The sequence below is a fragment of the Saccoglossus kowalevskii genome, chromosome 2 (assembly GCF_978046115.1).
Source record: "Saccoglossus kowalevskii chromosome 2, keSacKowa6.1, whole genome shotgun sequence".
Classification (NCBI taxonomy): Eukaryota; Metazoa; Hemichordata; class Enteropneusta; family Harrimaniidae; genus Saccoglossus; species Saccoglossus kowalevskii.
In genome coordinates this window covers 31144771-31167530 of record NC_140642.1, presented here as the reverse complement: position 1 = coordinate 31167530, position 22760 = coordinate 31144771, and the positions used below count along the sequence as shown (strand labels likewise).

Here is a 22760-nt window from a genome sequence, read left to right as displayed (position 1 = left end):
GTTAGTTTTTATCGAAGGTGGTTTGTGCGACAAATGTGCTTGGGGCTGGAATATCAGAGAGAGGGGGCTTATAATTGATAAAATCATAAAACGTTCAACTCAACAAATGAGAGCGTCATCAGCATAGAGAGGGTCCTCAGATCAGGATCGGGTATCTTGGTCCTAAGTTCCTTTTTCTAGAATGTATTGAATCAAAGCGACAGTATGGATGACACATACAAAACCATTGTAGTTCATGGTAGTTTCTTGCAGCAACTAACACATTGGTGTGCATTATTGGGTGTAGGCAGCATTTTCATAGAGCAAACTCCAGTAGAGACGAATTGATTTAGTTGTCTTTGCAACCCCTCCTTAGTTCAGAAGCATATACACAGTATGAAAGAATGTGATAATAGGCACCGGCAATGAAGCAAAGTGTTCGTCAAGAACAGCCTTGATAATCTCCAAATATTAAAGCATTGGTCTCTAAACGACCAGGGCAACTGGTGCGACAGTTAGCGATCGATGCATACTTGCTAAAGCCACGTGGGTGAAAGATATCACAAAACGTCAATAGCCAATAATCAGTGAATAATGCCACCAGTACAACACAATATTTCATCCAGAAACCACCTAATGCCCTCCTCGGTAGAGGTATTTGGCTATAAAAAATATGATATATGTATTGATAGGCGATATAGTAATGTAAGCATCTAAATAGTAGTATCACAGTTAATTCACTGGTTCCTTTAGATCACGGGACCCCCCCCCCCCCCACTTCAAATGAAAATTAATTTCCACGTTCATATGTAAAATTTAATGGAGCCAGCTGATTATCTGATAACACAAGTACGAGTTTACGTGAAATCCAACAAGTGGTTCTTGAGAAACCAAGACAGACAAATAAGTAAACGCAAAGCTTGCTTCTTCTGGCTTTGGAATATAGAAAAGAACAATTTTGAGTTTAAAAATTCAGTGTAACTGACAATAACTTTATCCACTGGGAATCTAGATATTACATAATGAATAAGAATTCTGGATGGATACAAATCAATAATGCATTTGTTGCCTGGTATAATTTTTACTTGCAGGACAGTATTGAATGTTATAATACTAACAGAAAACTCTCATTGAAGCAAAAAAAAAAATAAAGAACAGAATTAACCTAGAACACCTATGAGCCCACATATTCCTTATATGGTCAATATAAAAGTACATTGGAAGATTGGGGTTAATTTAAACCTTTTGCACAAATGGCATTCATTGCATGTAGAAGCATTGCAATACGTCTTTATTTTTACCATAGACTTTCAGCACATGTGCTTCAGAATATAAAAATATAACTGCAAACACTGATCAGGTGGTTCCAAGTGGTTATGGTTTAACAAGTCATGAGTATTTATACAATGTCTTGATATTTTGATCATATATCTTGTCTGACAACAAAATTATAGAACTAGTTGAATGATGTCCATCTGTAACAGTACTTAAATTACAGGTTTGCGTATTATTGAGATCACATTACATTAGTCATATCTCTCATTCGAATTTACCCTTCAATATTGCACCGAATGCATTTTCCTGACTACAACAGTGCCATAGATATTAAAATTATGTATAAGGTCACAAGATCATATATGGACATATCTTAGTCATATATCTTGTGCAATGCCTTCATTATAACACTGATTGTATGTCACTATCTGCACCAGTGCTTAATACATTATAGTTATGCATATTAATTAGGTCACGTGTCCAAATATGGTTGTCTGATGTTTGTCGCATCTCTTGTCAAATGCCTCCATTTTAACGCTAGTTGCAAGTCTTTACAACCGTGTTTGGAATATAACATTTATGCATATTAATGAAGTCACATGACCCCACTCATACAAAGTAGGTAATTAACATGCTTGGATTTCAGCCACAAAATAATCAGATTTGTGGATTATCCAAAAGCATCTACATATACCAATGTTTATTTTATTTGATGAACTATGTATCAAGTTTCATTGAAATGTTTTTAGATAATGATGGGAAGCTGAAAATGACTGATTATTAATGCAAAGGTAATTAATATGTACCAAATTAAAATCGAAAACTAACAATGTAACAAATTTCATTGAAATGCAATGATTAGTTTTTGAGACATCGGTGGTAAAGCTGAAAAATGGCTAATTATTATGTGAATTAGCTAAGACAAATTTTGACTGAAAACTAATCAGGTCTATGCATTGTCCCAGAGCATCCATGTACCAAGTTTCAGTGAAATCCATAAACTGCAAAATCTCCTCTTATGTACATTGAACATGCATGCCAAAAATGGGCAAAGAAAATGTTAATTCCCAGGAGCAGAAAAAGCAGAAGTAAACTTGAAGTTCACTCAAAATCTACAATAATGTTAGCAATGAAAACAATTTTTGTGTCGTCTGTACATGTTCGCATTTGATCTGATCAACATGCTGTAGAAGTTCAAGTTGGAACACCGAGAAATCATTGCTGAATAACTTGTTTATTATTAAGATAACTACACAGTATTATAGTATGCATCATTACGACACAACAATATTTACGGAGAAGCAAGTTGTTAATTGATCATAATAAATACAACCAGGAAATTTATAAAAAAAACTAATAAAACAGAACAGTTTCATTGTTTAATACTTTATTTGTTTTTCTCTCTTTTTTTTTAATTGACCATCTCCTCGACCTATCAATAAAACTATTACAGACACAACAATCACATTATTCGGATAATACAAAGTTTCAGTGGTAAGAATGAAGAATCATTTTAAAAATGTCAGAAGGATTGATTGCTATTAAAAAATATTTTCCAGTTGGAGCAAAAAATACTGGATGTTCAAAAAAAAAAACAGAACATTTGCGACATTTTCTAAATGAAATAACGAAATAAAAAAAAACTTGTTTGTTCATATACTTCACATGGTTTGCTGCTTTGAAAAAAAAAAAGAAGGAAATTTATAAGAAACAACCCCCCACCCCCCTCCCCAATAATGTTTCTCAATTAACAAAAAAAAAAAAAATATTTAATTAGAATACAAAGAATTATTAATATTTACCACATACAATAATTAGGATTATTTCATGAGAAAACAAATATAATAGAGAATTTGGGGCAGTGAAATTACTCTCAATTCTCAGTCAGGATTAGTTTCTGACTAGATGGCGTGACTCACGCCAAGAGGAAGCGGAATTTTGACAGGTTACATTTACTTGACAACAAATACTTTATGAGGTCAGGTCAGCCTACAGGTATCAGGGCCAAAGGAGGTAGAAAATGGATTTGAAGGGTTATTAGTATTTTTTTTTTTTTTTTTTTTTTTTCGTAAGGGCTCTAACATTACGGAGGATAAAATACACTGCTGATAGCAATACTAGTGGCCCCGATACCTGGAGACAGCTGAAATATGGGTCTCTGCTTTATTTTGTTCTCTTTAACACTTCTTCAAGTTGGCTGAAGTGTTGCGTCAATGACCAGACATGCCATAGACAGTTAGCGATGGAGTAGAAGATATCGTTCGACCCACGCTCTCATAATAGTATAGTATCAATATAGAAAAAGGTTATCAGTGAACATCTCGTCATCACTATGACGGCATCGTCTCCATTCTGGAATTGAGATGTATGTATGATTTTCAACACAGTAGGTGAAGTGGCACTGAATGAGCCATTAGGATTTTTTTTCTCTCTCGCTGGTCCAAGTAGACAGGGGAGGTTTTAAGTAGTGTCCATCATACACTCTGCTGTCAGCTGTAGTGTTCATAACTAGTAGAATAAACTCAATATACAAATATCCAAATCAGTCAGATGAAATGTAGAGATAATAGGCAACAGGTAAGGGAGAAAAATCTTGAGGTCAAAACATCAGACTAGTAACGACGCTGCGAATATTTTGGTGGTGTCGGGTAGTTTCGACCGGGAGCGTTTTGATTCTGAATAATTAAACAGAAAAAAATAACAAGTTAAACGATCGCACACACATACACATAAAAAAAATTGATGGCAGTCACAAACAAAAGGAAAAATACACAGTGGATAATGATTGACGTGTGGCAAGATTGCCAGTTGTGCCGTGCTGTAATTTGGAAAACAAGCAAATCAATCTGGAGATAAGAGGCGTACGTACAAAGCATAAACACTCAGAGACGGCAAGTTAATAGGCACAGGACATGCACATAATATCGGGAACCTAGTCAACGAGTTATGTAGCTTGCACAAGGCATCAATTAAATCATCTCACACAATAGAGATGTACAGCACTTATAGCAGACAGCGACATGTAAACTGGGCCCCAATGCATGTTGCATGTCACACCTGGAAATAAAGCATTTATTACCAAAATTAAGTCTTGTGACTCTGACATGCAATCACCGTTAAAGCAAAGCGTTCTACTTCAAGAGTTTTATCATGATTCAAATATATCAATACAGTTTAACGAATAAAGTGCGAAACGGAAATATAGAAATAATAAAAACAAAACATCAACAACTGTGAATACATGTATATTACACCTGAGGGGTTTAAACAAAACAAAAAATCATAAATAAAAACTAAACAAGGATTCTTTTTTTGTTTTTCCTTTGCATACTGCCAGGTGAAGGGTGAATTTACTGTTGATTCGAAACCTGTTAACTCATTCATTTGGCTAATTTACAGACACAGAGTAGTGTTCAAATGAAGTGAGTGCCACTCTTGTTTTTTGCAACCAATGTAGTGAGTGTCATGTCAGTGTGCAGGGGTCAAAGCCAACTTTGCAGCGATTACAAGCAAAATCCATTTATACACCGACGAAGAAGAAAGACGCGCTATTTGTATGCACACAAGAGCAAATTAAGAAGAATTGATAAACAAAAGCAGCGAAGTTTGCTAAGTGCAAATGAAATAAGCGAAATGAATGAAAGAACAATGCCACTTTAGTTAATCAAATTGGTGTTAATTTGAAACGAACAAGACATCACGCTGAGAATGAGCATTTTTTTTTTCAGCCGTACGCTTGTGATAATATTCATTCTTGACATCAAATTTAAATGATTTGAAATAATTATTTTGAAAGAATCCCCAATTAAAAATGACAGTGAGAATGAAAATATAAAAACTACAATGTATTGTCAGCATTCATTAAATAATAATTATAATGCTGATTGTGTTTTGTTTAGTGATAATGCGTAGTATAATTAGATTTACTAGTTGCAGACTTCAGAATCAGAATCATTTTGGGCTAATTTCTAAGTTATGACTGATTTATAAATAATGGTAATGCATGCCTTGGTCGTGTCATTTGCGGTGTGCGGTAGTTTTTATTTTTATTGAGCTGATAACACCACGGTGATAAGAGATTATGGAATGTGTAGCCACCTGTTAATGCTAACAGCGGTTTATGCTATTCTAAGGTATTTACGAGCCAACCCAACCAACGACGTAGGTAGTTCCGCTTGCTGTGATTTTACGGGAGAGTCAACACTGCCTAGTCAGTTACTTGAGAAAGTAAAACACACACAAGCAAACAGAAATACACACACACACACACACACACACACACACACACACAGTGGTACCGGGCTAAGTAAAAGTCATGTTAAGTTGACTTGTAACCGTGTCAACAAAACTGGAGAAAAACCAACACGGCAATTAAACGGGAGTGTTAGGATTGAACAAAGAGTGCACAGACATAAAAACTGACAAGTTGGAGGAAAAATTATGATGACAAGTCCAATCCACAGATCCCGACTCAGATATGGGCAGTGAGCTTACAAGGTCAAGGTTAAAAAACCAAACAAATTAGAATTAACAATGGAGAAGAAAATAAATCTTTCTGCCTTTGTCAGAACTCCATGGAGTATTGGTCAGAGCACACGCAATGATTTCCAAATTAACTTGCAGTCAAAACAAGTGTTAGGAACTTAATAACTACAATTTTCTAGCCGGAATAAAAGTATAAATTAGCCCATAAAATATTAACAACTATTTACATTCGTTGTGGAGTGGTATGTGTAATGTACTCCCTGACTAACAATCATTTATATAAAAAATATTTTTAACCAGAATTTTCACACTTTTAGTAATAATCAATAATTTAGTAAAATTTGAAATCTGCTGGAATGTGGTGCCAACCCAAATGCTTAGAAAATACTGGATGGTTCTGCCCTGAAGGCGTTCAGAGACCTAGCAAATAGTATAATATATTTTAACACCTAAACTTAATCATTTTCATTGTCTACAAGATGAAAAGAAATACTGAACCCTATACACCAGGAAGGCACACGGAAACGACACACCGGAGCGACTGATCCATCCTCTTTTTATTTATTTTTTTGCAAGTTAATTCTCTTGTCAGGCCGGTGAAGGAAGTTCTTTTCAAGGCACATTCAAATAAAGAGTTGCCAGGTGGTAATTTAGAACAGGAAATTTAGACAACCCCGTGCTCGCCGGGGCAAAGGCATGACCGGAACATAAAATCTGAGAGCGCGCTTCCAGGTTGCGACAGGGAAAAAAAAAAAAGGAATAAAGAAAGAAAAGAAAACTGTACTGTTAAAGTAATTGGGGGAGAGCAGTGTCAATTTCTTGCTGCTGAATTATTGAAGCCTCGCAGGTGCGAAAGAGAAAGAATGCTTTTCGTTTAGTTTATGAATTATATACATTTTTTTTTCTTTCTTTTTTTCCTCCATGTTGCTAATTACATGTGAGGAAGGGGGGCTTTTGTGTGGACTGCCGATGCCTGGCTGAATTAGCGAAGCAATTGCAGGAAGTGTACAGCACAATGCGCTGAATCGAACTTATGGAAATGACATAAATAGGTAATAGAGAGACAAGACGACTGGATGCATTGTGTCGATGATTTCAGAAGGGTTCTTCTGTGATAAGAACGATAAAACTATCGTGTTTACGACGAATAGAAGGGGAGTAAAACGATTCACTATTGGTGGATAAGAGGCAGTGCACTAGTGAATAACGAGAAAAAGATACAGAGTCGTTAAGGAACCTTGCACATGGCATTGAATACCCACTGAATAGGCAAGTGTTTTGTTAACCAGTTAAAGAGGGCTGGGCTGTTTGTTTCCCGATTCCCACTCAGGTTACCTAATCTTGGTATGACAACTACAAAGATGAAGACGAAAAGAGGAAAAAAAAAAAAAAAAAAAAAAAAAAGGCTGAAAAGGCAGCAATCCATCAATTCAGAGAACAAAACAAAATGGTATCTAGTACCCGTGTATCATTGTGTATTATCGTAAAAAGTAGATTAAATATTCTGGCTTTGCATACATGTGTATGTAGGGGCTAGTTAGGTACCCTTGAGTTAATTGGACACCGAGACAGATACATGCGAAGAGTGCCTGCTCCTAAGTGGCTGCGGAGACGACAAGAAATTATACAAAGGCAATTGAGGAAATCCAATTTGATGCAAGACAGAATAATCCAAATCGAGAAATAATTGGCTGATATTTAAAGAGGAGATTGAAAAAAAAAAAGAACGGTTTTCAGAGATGGCTTTTATTGTTCAAGGGTTCAGTACAAATATAAATAAATAAATAAATAACACGACATTGTACGAAATGCTATGCGATCTAGAATTAAATCCAAATTGGACAGTTCGGGTAAAAAAACTTGCGTACCACAACCACTTGAAAAGATTTCATTAAAGAAAGAAAAAATTACTCACGTTGCTGTTTAACGAGAAAATAAAGGAGAACACCCAAGGGTGGAGAAAAGCGAGCAAACAGACGCAACGATGACAATGATAAAGTTCATGACGGGGCAATGAGTTGACTACTTATAAGCGACTGCGTTGTAGCAATGTGTATCACAACTTTCACAATAGTATGATTCAATCTCTTTGTGAGTTGACTGCCCTGATTACAGCTCATTATATACTACAGAGAACAGAGAATGCTCATCAATTATTGTATTTTTATTTTATTTTAAATTCAGTCTTGAGAGAACAAATACTTAAACCATAGTATAGGTAATGTTTAACCTAATTAGCATAATTTTGATTAATTTAGCATCAGCATTTGCGTGATTTTTTTTGAAAAAGTTTAAAGGAATTGATGATTCAACTACATCACAATATATACTGGTACATAGCAGTTGAACAAAATATTTTAAAAATCCACTGTCAATTTAAAAAGAAAAGAATAAATCACATTTCAACTATTAAATATTTTTTCAAATAACAAAATTAAGTTAATACAGGTTTGTCTGTCTGTATAATTGGAGGAAAGAAGTAACCACAACTTTTAGAAAACTATTTTCTAATACAATTACATTATGTAAATATTAATGCAAGATAGAATTAATCTCTATACTATTCTGGAACAAGTTCAAGAGATTTCTGAATTATGAGGCGGGAGGATTGCAAGATGTAGGTTAGTGGATCACAAAGAAAGAAGCTTCAAATTACCATATTTTGGACATGATTTTTACTGCTATTTTCATAAACTTGTGCTTTTAAATTATTAATTGAAACAAATTTTCCCAGCAATATCGCATTTATGATGTTGATGTGTTTCTGTTTTTTTGGCTTAAAAGTCGTAACGCATTAAAATATTGACACCCGACTTATTTGGATTGATGAATAAATAAAAAAAAAATGAAAAGAAAATGAGAAAAAACTGTTTAAACTTACGAAACGATTACCATGTCCCTGCGACTGTGACTGATTCTGATGTCGGTACTGATGCCCATATCCTCCATATTGTGGTTGCTGGTATCGCTGTTGATTCTGCTGGTATGCCTGCTGCTGACCCTGTGACTGCCGATTCCATCCTCCAGATCCACCATAGCTATGTAACAAACCAGACAAACATATATAGATATATATATACATATATATATATAATTCAGAGAAGAAGGTGGCGTTTTTATTAGAAATAAATACACATATGTGCAAGGTGAGATCAAGGTGACTCTTGCCTGCTCGACTGTCAAGGTTTTGAGCCTACAACTGATATACCTGCGCCTTATGTTGTCAAGGTACATGTAAGTGATTGCCGAAGAAGTCAATCTTTTGTTTTATTCAGACGCAGTCGCTATACACTAAAGGGTAGAGGTCCTCACGTTAGAATAAAAAATGCATGTATATGTGTTGTGTATGTTGTACAGGAGTCACGTCAAACAACACAAAAACAACCACTGCCCTTCAAGCTTAATTCAATCAAGACTATTTAATCATTCAACTTATTAAATAAAAAACGCTTAGAAATACTGTAGATGTGGGATAATAAAAGCAGAACAGAAACAAATAATTCAGTCAAATCTGTGTAATTATTGGTTAGGGCAAAATAAATCCATGTGTACCCCCCCCCCCCTCCCTCCAAAAAAAATGTACGTTTCATGCGTTAAACAAACAGTATATCAGCTGCTACAGCTCCACTGTTTCAGACACTGAATGAGAAAGGATTATCAAATCAATCAGTCTAGCCATTTTCAAGATAACAAGAATATTCACTAAAACTGTTGTTATCCACTCTTAATGAATTAGTCTGTTCGAGGAATGAATCAAATCAATCTGACCGTGGTCCATCCAAGGTGGTTTTCAAAAAGATATCAGAAATATTTTTTTTTATTTTAAGAGTATAAATAAATAAAGATATCGTCATGAAATCAACAAATGTTGAGAAGGACCACCAAATGTGGCTATATATTACATATCAAAGCAATCACACCTGCGGTTTTTAAGAAGTCAAAAATTTAACAAGCAGCCTGTCTGCTGATACAAGCTTTGCTGTACACATTGTAGTCAGACAGTTGAAAATAGCACTTTTTATGAGAAATAATCACTAAAATTAGAAAATTTACTTAGAATCTGACTAAGATCCACACAAGATGTCTGCATATAGAATATCAAAGCAATTGGGTTAATTATTTCAAAGAAGAAGTCAAAAATAGCCCTTTTTACCAAAAATGACAAAAATATTCACTACAATTAGAAAAGTAAAGGTATCATCACAAAATAAACAAATCTAAGGTCCACTCAAAGTGTCTATGAATGACAGTCAGTAACATGAACTGTTCCACTCTGTCGACTCAACAGCAGAGCTAAACAAAAAATCAGTATTGCTGCTGAAAGAGCGGACAAATATTTATCATAAACTTAGAAGGAAAAAAACAACTTTTTTTTTTATTTATGTTCCTGAAACAGTTTGTATACCCACGACCTGAGACCCCTAAAATGTGTTCACTTTTTTTTTTTTTTAAACTGCTGAGAGAGCCAGGCTTACAAGGACCGACCTTTGACCTTAATCAAGCCAGCAAACCAATATGGCACCTTGCATGTATGGAATTTTTTTTTCTTTTCCCCCCGGCAAGCATGACAATTAATAGTATGAAATAGCTAATGAAGTACAATGCCCCCAATGTATGTCAACATTACAGATCACGCAACAGCTTGAATAAATCAATTATTGTACATTGTAAATACATGTTTCACTAAAGATTAAAGATATTTTATATCTAAAGTAAAAACTAAAACTAACAAACGTGATCAGATGGTAGCATTATTGTAAAATATCTGAAAGGCTGGAAGGTACAAATATCTGAAAGGCTGGAAGGTACAAAGATCTAAAAAAAAAAAAAAAAAATCTAGCATGGCTTGATACGTCGATTTATTGACTGAACTCCCTAACCATTTAAAATTAATAAGGTTTCGAACTGACCTACCGTGAAAAACAAATAACAGCCAGCAGTTTTGTGGCTGTGATGAGATAAAAGTAAAATTGATGGAAGCATACTTGGCTCATATTAGAAGCAACAGGTATACATTACATGCTAGTGCCCACATTTTAAATTCAAGGCCCAGCAAGAAAGAGTAGACAAATTATTAATTTGTTTTCTAAATATTAAAATTGTCATTGAAATCAAACCATGAAACATAATGACATGCATTAGCAACCCATTATAAGTGATGTCAATGCCTAGTCTGAATGAAATCAGCCTAGACATGCTGAAGTGGTTGGGTTAGGGTGTTCCTCAGGACAAAAATGGCCGGCCAGTCAGTCAAACATTAAATTAACGTTCATCATGACTTAATTTTGTCAGGCATGTCTAAAAAATGGTGATGGACAGACCCCCAAAACACAAGTCCTTGTTTCAGACTTTCTCTGGAAAAACTTAATCTCAATTTCGTAAAGTCTGACTTATAATAAATTTATTTTGTTTGCACTCAACAATATATCGGGAAATAACTGCCCCCGCCAAACAAGTTAGCTCCTAATTACACATGGTTTAATCAATGTTTATTCAATTTATTCAATTTACATGTTTGGAATTCAAAATAAAGCAAAGGGACAAATATAATATGAAAAAATTCCATGGAAACAAGAGACAAGAATTAATTAAGTGACGATTTTAGGAAATTTCATTTTGTATTGAAATTCCAGTTTCTATTTCTATGACAATAAACACCTGCTTCTGAGCAATCATATAAAATCAGTTGCTCTGTAGATAAACACCAAATTGTGAGTCTCATTGGCATGTGGAATCACACACGCTGATACCCACTATGGTAATGAACACATGCCATGCGACTGCCAGTTAGGTTATTGGTAATATTTTCACTGTACACCAAGATATAAAAATGTATTAATGAATTTGTTAGACCATGGTAAATAGCTGTTTTCGCTGTTGTTAAATTATTTTGATCAAACAAAAAGAAAATGATTACTCAGCAAGGCCAAATTCAGATGTTAATATCTACACAGAAAACTGGCCCCAGGTAACATTTTTATTCATTCATTTAAAGTGCAAGCTATTTTGACATAAGCCAGGTACTTACTGAAATAATGTGTTTTGATTCTATATTTCAATTTCGAAAAAACATTAAAGAAAGTTATTCAATAAAAAAAACAAAAAACAAGCAGCCTCTCGGCTGAGATAGCTCCGCTGTTAGCAATGCACATTTCAATTAAACAACAGAAGATATCTTTAGAAAATGAACAATATGCACAGTATCAATGAAATGGGACTTGCTGTTTTCAACAAGAATTCAAAAATATAATTTTTCACCATAAATGATTGTGGTTTTTAACAAGAAAATATCACTTTTTACCAAAAATGACAAAAATATACACCAAAATTAGAGAATTAAAGATATCATTACAAAATGAACAAATCTGAGAGAGGTCCACATGTAGTACCTATATATGTAATATCAAAGCAATTGGACTTGTGGTTTTTAACAAGAAGTTGAAAATATCACTTTTACCAAAATGACAAAAATATTCACCCAAATTAGAGAATTTAAGATATTATTACAAAATGAACAAATCTGAGAGAGGTCCACGTGTAGTACCTATATATGTAATATCAAAGCAATTGGACTTGCGGTTTTTAACAAGAAGTTGAAAATATCACTTTTTACAAAAAATTACAAAAATATTCACCAAAATTAGGAAATTAAAGATATCAACATGAAATGAACAAATCTGAGAGAGGTCTACCCAAGGTACATATACACCAAGTATCAAAGCATTCAGGCTTGTAGTTTTCAAGAAGAAGTCGAATAAGTAAAACATTGACACGGACGCCGACGGACAATCACTCACATGATAAGCTCCGCTCGACAAAGTCGACAGCGGAGCTAAAAATGACAAAAATATTCACCAAAATTAGAGAATTGAAGATATGATCATAAAATGAACAAATCTGAGAGAGGTCTACCCAAGGTACATATACACCAAGTATCAAAGCATTCAGGCTTGCAGTTTTCAAGAAGAAGTCGAAAAAGTAAAACATTGGCACGGACGACGACGGACAATCACTCATATGATAAGGTCCGCTCGACAAAGTCGACAGCGGAGCTAAAAACCCACCTATTACAACAAACAGCGTTAGAGAATGGGACATTTTCAGATGCTAACATTTAAGCCATTTAACCTTTTTTAACACTTTTCTTGTATTCTTCAATATTTCTGGAAATGAACCCTAATTTTTGAGCTAACGGGCCAAATTTTAGTAAATTTGGCTATTTTTGTCCCAATCTTCTGAACGAAAGTGCAGACTATAAACAGGACTATTTTGCAAATGCGCAATGAGAAGGAACTGGTGGTGAAAAGGTTAATACATCATTAAACATGTCAAAAAAATATTTTCCATCCTTAAAGTTAGACTGACATTGCATTTTTTAAAAAAATCAATGTCAAAAATGAATCAGAACAGGTTACAGAAAAAAAAAAGTCTATATTTTACTTTTGGCAAAAGCTGAAATCTTTCTATATAATAATAAATAATAATAACTTTATTTAATTAAGCGCAACAATTCCAACATATGAAGATCAAAGGCGCTGATACAATAAACAATCAGTCAAATATTAAAAGCACATTTAAATAAGTGCGTTTTCAGTCTGGATTTAAAAATGTCTACTGAAGGACTAGAACGAACAGACAGAGGTAATTCATTAAAAAGTTTAGGACCTAAATTTTCAAAAGCACGGTCTTTGTATAACACCTTGGACTTTTTATGCTAGGATCTGTATCTAGCATTTTCATCATGGTAGACTTATACGCAACATCATATGTGATAAAAAATGTATTAAAACAAACACATCAATACACATTCAACATACAAATCTAGTTTAAATTACCAACAACTAATTTGACCACGAGGGCAGCAAACGTATACATGAATTAATGAAAAACAAAAATTCTTTCGCACATTTTTGCTATTGTGATACAAGCTACGATCTATTACACTACCAATAAAAAATACTCATTGCCCCCCTCCCCCCTAAAATGTTCACTTTTCAAAACAGTAATAAAATTCATTATTCAAAGGAACACTACTACAACCTGGCGCTAAATAATACGGATAAATACACAACATACAGAAAAAAAATTGGGAATCAATTAAACAATTCAAATATTAACCAAGCAACCATCGTCATTGAAAACAGGTGTGACCAAGGTGATAAAGGACAGTTTGTCAATATCAAACTTTTTATTTACAAGAAATATGTCACATAACTCAGAATTACGATCCCTGCACCCGCCAACTGTCCACGAGCTAACCAAAAAAATATTGAATTATGAGTTTATTTATGACGAGTACAAACACACGCATATAACTACATGAAGCTGTTGCGGTGCAAGCCGACAGTAAACAAGCATTGTAATATCTAATAACGAGGGCGAGGCACAGATGACGAGAAACAGTATCTACGGGATCACTGATATAGAATTTTCAAAATAACTTTCTGCTTTATTTTTCAAGAACAGACAGATAAGCAAATAAAGTCTAACACGTCTTTTACATTTTCCAAGTTTATTATGTTGATTAATTTTTTTTTTTTTAATTACATAATTATGGAGGAGGGTTGCTTAATTTTTTTTATCTGAGAGAGAAATTGTAGGCTGTGCGTGGGGCTGGGTGGGGTCGGGTGGGGGGTATGGTTCAGAAAAAGAAATGAATACACAGATGACCAAAAAACATTATGGAATTTAATTTATTAGAACTATGTAAATTATATACGAGAATATTACGGTTGTCATGCTTCACATGTTAAAAATTTTTTTTCTAAACAACAATGCATTTCATATGTGTTGCATGTGACCATATTGAACATGGTGGTTGACAAAATGAAAAGATGTGAGAGACGAGACAAGTTGGTTAATATGGTTCACAGAACAATAAGGTACAATGTGTTTTTTTAATATCAGTCTTGTAAAGACGGATATCTGCAAGTTATAGAAAACAAAGCATTCTCATTCAAACAAATTTTGCAGTATTCTCTATGTTTTTCCTCCATAACTGGGAAATGCATGCCTACTTTGCTGCAAATGGAAAACTAATTGACATTGTACCATATTGGGGCCAATCTATAGTCATTCAGCGGAACATTATTGAGCATATGGTCGGAGTCACTCCAATAGAAGCAGTGAACAATCATGAGCAAAAGAAAAATTGACATTCCCCGCTCCACCAATAATAATATTTTCACTAGTCATACTACAGTTAAGATATCCGGATGAGAGTTGGTATTTCAGTTCCTCAACCAAATCATCAAACCTTTCCTTTTTCATCAAACTTTAAGACGAGGAAAGAAAAACCAATATATCCAAATCAAACAATCAAGCAGTGGTATGAGGAAACCTTATAAGCATCAGAGGATAGTTTGAAGAAATGTTCATCGTGCCTTTTTTTTTTTTCTTGTTACAGTGATTACAGATTTCCTTTTCCCCTCATCCATACAGTCACCAGTTTGAACAGAGGATACATTTTATCAGACACTTCGCTTGTCACAGTATACTGTGCAAACTGTTGACGATGAAATTTGACACCATGCTATTACAACCTGATTGCAATACCTCCGTACTTGCAAGCCCTGCAGGCTTGTCACAAGCAAAAAAAAAAAAAAAAAATGCAAAGATAGACTGAACAATTCTTGGCTTTTGTTTGAGTGTTTTTTTCAAGTAAATAGAACTATCATGGGTTTTACAAGGGAAAGGTCAATATGTTGTTTGGGAATTCACACTTTCCAGTGGCTTTGCATCACTATGTCTATATCAGCAAATTTGTCTTGTTAACCATGTGTTTGTTCGTGTTTTGTTTCCTCAACACACACCTATGAATTTAGTACATGCCAAATTTACAACTTCTTTTTTTTTTTAACTACACTTTCTGTAATTTGTAATAGACTCATTCTGGCACATCATTTAAGAAGGTACTTCAAAATCAGATTGGGAAGCATTTCTTACAATGTTGTGTTATTTATTTGTATTTGTGGAGGACCCTCAAACAATGATAATTTTTAATATTCCTTTTTATCAAAACCCGTCAACTACTGCCAGATTCAAACTTAAAATTAAGCATGTACAAATGAGCACCAGCAATTTAAAGCAAACCGAATTTGCCATGGACAAAACTGCACCCAACAGTTTAACACTTTGTGTGCGGTTGTCAACTTTTGGCACCATCTACAAAATAATTTTCTACGGTCTGCTTCTCGTCTACATGAAATAAAAATTGATAAAAATTCACAAACTTTTGATCCAAAACTGATAGCAATAACTGAAACTGTCTGTATGGTCTAAAATAACGATTACATTTTATGACAATTTTATGAAATGTGAAAAATATTTGCACTGAATATCTGGCACTTGAAGTGTGCCAGTAAAATCTGAATATTCTCACTCATAACCTTACAAAATGAAAGGGAGCTTGTGAGAATAAACTACCAATAGAGCTGAGAAGTTTTGAAGTTTATCACATAATATAACCTAATGGCTAGAAATCCACAGCAAGAGAAATGCAAAACCACACCGCACCGCACCACACCACACCGCACCACACCGCACCGCACCGCACCGCACCGCACCGCACCACACCGCACCACACCGCACCACACCGCACAGTACAGAATGATAAGAAGACGAAGATTGGGAGGGGTTGGATCAAAGAGGGTATTTGTTGCTGAGTGAACCATCACTTCAACGGCAGGACTGTCATTACAAAATAACTGTAGCAGCTATAAACAGAAGTGTATTCAGATGTTCCACCATGATTGTCCAATCTCGGTAAACGATGCCAGCAATCTGTATCGAGCGACTGACATAACCATGCAGTATTTCAGCAGCTTAATTTCATGCAATGATAACATTTACTTTAATAAGAGACGCTGCAGGCACATTTCAGTTGGGATCAAGTTCAACTTGTACTACTCAAAGTATACCGCCAAGATCAGTGTTCCTTGGCTATATTAACATGGACAAACCACAAATCACATATTCTCAATTTTTATATTTCTTGTTTCGGTTGAGACATTGTTTTTTTGTTATTTTGGTATGGAGTGAGGGATGGGGAATTTTATTTGTGTTCATGGATAAGCCTCTTTTAATCACGCTCCCATCAGCTGCACCGGATAGAGTTTCTGAGGGGACAAGTGCAGATCAGAAAAAAAAATTCGTGCCGAGACATCCCCTTGAAAGCAGCTGCGTGTTCAGACATGTATAAAAAAACAACATGTTATTTACTTTTTCAAGAACTTTATTCGACGTGCCAAGGAAATGCCAGATATCCCCTCTAACAAATTGTCTGCAGCGCTAAACTAAACAATGATATTTGTTGAAGAACGCAGTGAAAGCCAGCGTGCATGTACAACCAGATGGATGGTAAAAAACAAAACAGAACCCTTATGATAAAATAGAAATACAAATCAGTTGGATAAAAAAAAAAAACATATGGTTTCACATAGCTGCAAGGAAGTCACTTTAAATAAGAGAAAGAACAAAGATAGAAGGGAAATTTACTTATGTCAGACAGACGCCAGTGTAAGCGAACAATAAAAACCACACTGGAAGAAGAAAAAAAATTGAACAATAAGAAGCAAATCAGCAACATAAAATAGTCATCATGCAACAGAAGACATAAACACCTTACAAAGGACAGTGCACTGTCGTAAGAGTCACGACTCTCCCTACAACATATGTTTGTTCGAACATTTCCACTCGCAAAGAACAAGGACAATAAACGTTATTACCAAATAGAAAAGGAAATAATACAGAATAATTGGAGGGGTGGGGTTAACCTTTTGAACTCCAAAAAATGTTCTCGCCAAAAACCTCTGATGAAATATTTTGCATGTATTAAAGCGTTGTTTTTTTTCTTTCAACTTCTTTGTTAAACGGATATCGTTTCCCACTGACTACATGTGTTGATAAGCATTCTTAAAAAATAAAAAATTAATGAAATTATTTGGGTTGCATTTATGATAATATAGAGACGTAAGTTGATTTTTCTTTTCACTACCAATAAAATAATACTGTAGGATGGAAACCTCGTACAATACAGATGACTGTTTGGAAAAAAACAGGGACTCTTGTGGGGGGGAAAAATGGGAGTCAATAACATTCAAGAAAATTCATCCTAAATTTAACAATTTAATATTCCTCCAGACCTCACTTCCTAAGAGACAACATAACAGCATTGACAGACTGAATCTTTATTTAAAAAAAAAACAAAAAAAAGGGCATTTTGTACACAGTAACTCCTTTATAGCGAGAACCAGTCGCTTCGCAACCAAGATGAAATAACTACATTGTTCATTGCTATGTTTCGCTGTACAGTGTTGTTGCAACAGATCATAAGCTACCAGTAGCACTGATCAGTGAGTAACAATTTTATCAGACATGTGCATGCTGGTGGGCAAAAATGTAAACGAATGATGTCACAGTGTATACAGGTTTAAAAAAAAAAAAAATGTTGATAATAGTAGAGTGAAACAAATAGGCTGTCCTAAAAACCACTCCATCAAAATATCCAGTAACTTGGTATTGATTTACTTTTAAATTCGCCTGGAGTGGCGGTTATGCTCAAAAAGTACGCAGGAATAGATCGTATCGTTAAAAGAGGATCACAGTAAGACGTAACAGTTTGTTCTGACGGGCTCTCACAGTAAATACTAGTAATAGAGACAAGATAAACTGTCGGTACTTATCGTAAAACAAAATTTTAAGCTAAATTGTTGCAAATTGTTGTTTTGGTTCTTTTGGGCATAGGTGCATCAGAAGGTAAGTGCAGGGGAAAGGAGCAGGTGTAGAAGTAGGTGAAATGAAGTCAGTGCAAAACTATTTACAAAATTGTGCCTGATTGGATACCCAACCCTAACACCTCACATTCAGACCAATCAGAGAGCAGCTTGTTTATTGACAGGATTTTTTTAATGTATCAAATTCTGCCTTGTATGTATGCTTTGACTCGTTAAAAAGTGGTTGCTACTGACAGTAGGTAGCTGTAAATGGGAGGATTCTCTTCCCACAATGCTTTATTATAAAAGAGGAAGGAGGGGGATGTCAAAGAAAGGGAAATTGAGATGAAGTCCTTTAACAGAAGACCCAGTTTTCAATACTGATTTGGGAAATTAGCGATTGTATAATTATTATAAACATAACCCTAAAAACTCAAACAAAGAGTTATATTAATTCATCAGTATTATACCTGGTACATAAAAACAACGATGATGATGCAGAAGAAAATTAAAAAACGGCGGTGAAGTAATATCAGTTTCTAAGTATATTTGTGTGACATCTTGTTTCATTTACAGTAGTGTGGAAGGAGACTGATTAAAACATTTGTCTTGGGTTGTAGCAGGTATCTGTCATAGTAGTGATACTGGCAGTGATGATGTGGTAACGGTAGAGGCAGGCGTACGAAACAAAGTTAAAGACATGGCTAAAATGAGTCATAGACAAAGTACTATATTTGCTCTAATAGCAGTGCATGAGTAAACGACAGAGTAGATCTTACTTTTTAAAGCTAGTGATTGCTCCACTCACCTATCACATTTTTTTTTTAAAAAGGCTACCTATTCTCAATGACTCAGTGATTTTTAAGGTGCTTATATTAGTTTTGAATTGAAGCAAAGTCACTTCTAAAAGTTTAAATACTGTAAAGGGGTTAATTATGCACTGGGTTTTAATTTTGCTTATTTCACTTACTGGAAAAAGCGCTAAATTAAAACCCAGTGAAGATGTAAAATTTAGCATAGAACACATTATCTAAATGATAAAACCGTGAATTTAAAACCCACTGAATATGCCTGAAATGGTAAATCAGCGAAATTTAAACCCAGTGAAAATTAGTCACTTTACAGTATTCAAAATGGCTACCATATAGTAAGACAATATTCAGAGATATGCCACCTCATGACGCACTGAATTATAAGAATTTTGAGACGACTAATCAATGAAGGGACAAAGTCCATCCATGGTTGTTTAATGCATAGCAGACAGGACATTTTTCAGGCAGCGAGGCCACATGTCAATTTCATATGCATTAAAAAAGAAAAAAAATCAGAAACTTGAAAATGAAATGTTAAACAGTATAGACTGTGTATATAAGAATGTCCATGTATATTTATAAATAATAATAAATAATAATGGAACACACCGGAACATAACACTCTAACTGTTATGAGTATGATATATGGACTACAAGTGTAGTCTGACTTATTCAGAAGAGGTTTTAAAGTTTGTTACATGTGTGCATGAGAGCATATACTAGGTCTATCAACTCCCCCTCAACTGTCGCTTCATTAACACATTCGCATCTACTTCTGCGATATATGGGGCCCTTCACACGCAAGAAACGTATTAAAATAATATATTTCCCTGTCCACTCGCAAACCACCCCACTCACAACTGGCCGAGTGATGACGGGTTGTATAAGCGCAAATTATCAAGATAAAAAACAGTTCTCAAGTAGCAATACATTGTTTGCAACAGCTCTGATTGTGTGCCGACAGTAATGATGGATGTCTGTGTCGTTGGGTGAACCTTGAAAAGTTCACAATCATTTTGTAACATGTATAAATATTACCAGTATTGTTATTTTTGAATTTAGTGAAATAATAATTCAATATTTGTTCTATCAGATCATATATATATATATATATACCCCGTCCCCGCTCACCACTCCCACTCAGGTGCATTGCAACAGTGTTACTCTAATCCATTTGACTGCCAGATATACATTGCTTTATTGAGTACTCGTCTTGGACATAGCAGAGAAGAGAACAGAAGAGTAGTTTTGATTTTTGGCAATACTTCCAAATCATCAATTTAAACTTGTGTAACTGCTGCACTATTTCAGAAACTGTCCCGCACCTTTCCTGTGCACTTTCATACTTGTTTTAAAACTATAACGTCAATATTTCGTCACACACTCCCGCAGTTGAATAACACCACCCAGGGGGAATGACACTTAACTCTCTACTCGGGAAGAAGTAACCGATGTCTGTAACAACGATTGCTACCAAAGAGTTTAACTTAGGAGCATGTTGCACCACCATCAATACACGTATTAAATTTTACTTAAACTCTGTTATATTCTACTTTGCTTTCATATCTGTGACGCTAAGTATGACAGATATAATATTACGCTTGTTTATGAGCACGTGAGTGGTCTGAAGGGCTGTCAACTTGGCAGCTGACATCCTTATTAACATGTACAAACTTGCAATCATACCACAACAATATTTTTAGTACTTGAGACGAGGGAGCGGATCTAACAGAAGATACCTTAAGTAAACGGGAGGGAAGTCGTTGATCTCTATGGTTGCAGAAGGAAAAGAGAGAATTTTTTTTCTTCATTTTCATATCAATTTATTTTCTGACCATCATTAACAAGCGCAGGTTGATTCAACATGTGGCAGAATCTAGAAGCGACACAGTGGCCATCTTTAATTCTAGTGCTACATAGCACATCCGGTGATCTAAACTAATGCCCAGCCGTGAGTAAGACTAATCCCGGTGGCACATGGCTCCGACTCCTCACAGTCTGCGACACGCCCATTTTATCGATTGCGATCCCACACTCCAATACTCACCCGCAGACATACTCAATGCTTTTTGTCATGGCATTAAGAGATATCTTCTTACATTTCACGATTTCAACAGCAAATAAGTATGACAGTTATATTGCAAATGTACTATGCAGACAAGTGGGACAAGGTCTGTCAGTTCGGCATGCACCAAAAATCACTGCCGACAGATCAACTAGTTCAACAGTAAAACAAACAAAAATGTCAAGTCTGGATCGAATCAATTGATGAAGTGATGTGAGAAAAATGGACAACTATTAATATACTGTTGTATTGTATACGCTGCTGAAAACATTTGAAAGCTGTTGGTTTTCAACCGGAATATATTTTTTTATTCTAAAATTTGACTTTTCAAGACCAACGTCATGCACATGAATAGTTCTGAGCATTAAACGGATCAATATGTTAAGATCATAGATACTATAACCAAGACAATTCAAAATCGAGAATAAACGCCCGTTCTTGCATAAATACCTAGTCTCTGGGCACAAGTTAGAAAAATCAATTTCAGTTAACTTCATATTTCGAGCCAGTAAATATGATATATACATGATACAAGTTGCATCCCAGTGTGTGAACTAAGGGTCTGTCAATTTGGCAGCCGACATCCTGCCTTAATGGTCAATTTGGTGTCCCTTCAACAAAAACAATGGTTAATGGACTGATATTTTATTGAAATCTACCTGATACGTCAAAAATAAAAGATCAAAACGTGTCAACAAACAAGCTGCTCTCTGATTGGTCTGACTGTTAGGTGTTCAGATTGGGTAGCCAATCTTGTCACAATGAAAGCTGCTCTCTGATTGGTCTGACTGTTAGGTGTTCGGATTGGGTAGCCAATCTTGTCACAATGAAAGCTGCTCTCTGATTGGTCTGACTGTTAGGTGTTAGGGTTGGGTAGCCAATCTTGTCACAATGAAAGCTGCTCTCTGATTGGTCTGACTGTTAGGTGTTCGGATTGGGTAGCCAATAAAGCACGGCTTTTTAAGTAGCTTTGCATGGAATTTGACAGTAGTTTTAATTAAAAATAAATCAAAAAATAAATCAAATTTATTAAAAAAAAAAAAACACCACCAGTCACACACAGTGAGAAAATGTATGTCACTGGTAGCACAAATTATTGATATCGCTATCGCTATGGAAACAACGACATAGAATTTGATATTACTTTATTACATTAGACACAGGTACAAACATACATAAAAAATCCATCATCCTATTTTCTGAGCAAAATTTAAATGATATCTGCCAATATTTCAGTACTTTAATATTAAACTTCAATATTTTGATATTGCATGAAATAACTTTATGTATGCTTGAGGGGGGGGGGATCAGGCAGTGGCGATGATGATCTTTGGAGGAAAGGTCAAGAGAAGGTCAAAAGAGGTCCTACTGAAGAGGAAAAATTGAAGGATTCTTGAAGAGAAGAAGGATGGCAATTTGCAACATACTTTT

General features: G+C 35.0%; 1 protein-coding gene across 1 annotated transcript in view; it reads right to left on the bottom strand.

Moving 5' to 3' along the window:
* Positions 1-3416: 3416 nt before the first annotated feature.
* Positions 3417-22760, bottom strand: part of LOC100376752 (5'-3' exoribonuclease 2) — a 100605-nt gene continuing 81261 nt past the window's right edge. The window contains exons 32-33 of the mRNA XM_002741135.4: positions 8621-8777; positions 3417-3929 (exon numbers count right to left, since the gene is read on the bottom strand). Coding sequence (XP_002741181.1) covers positions 3867-3929; positions 8621-8777 — 220 coding nt within the window. The 3' untranslated portion in view covers positions 3417-3866. The remainder of the gene's footprint in view (positions 3930-8620; positions 8778-22760) is intronic.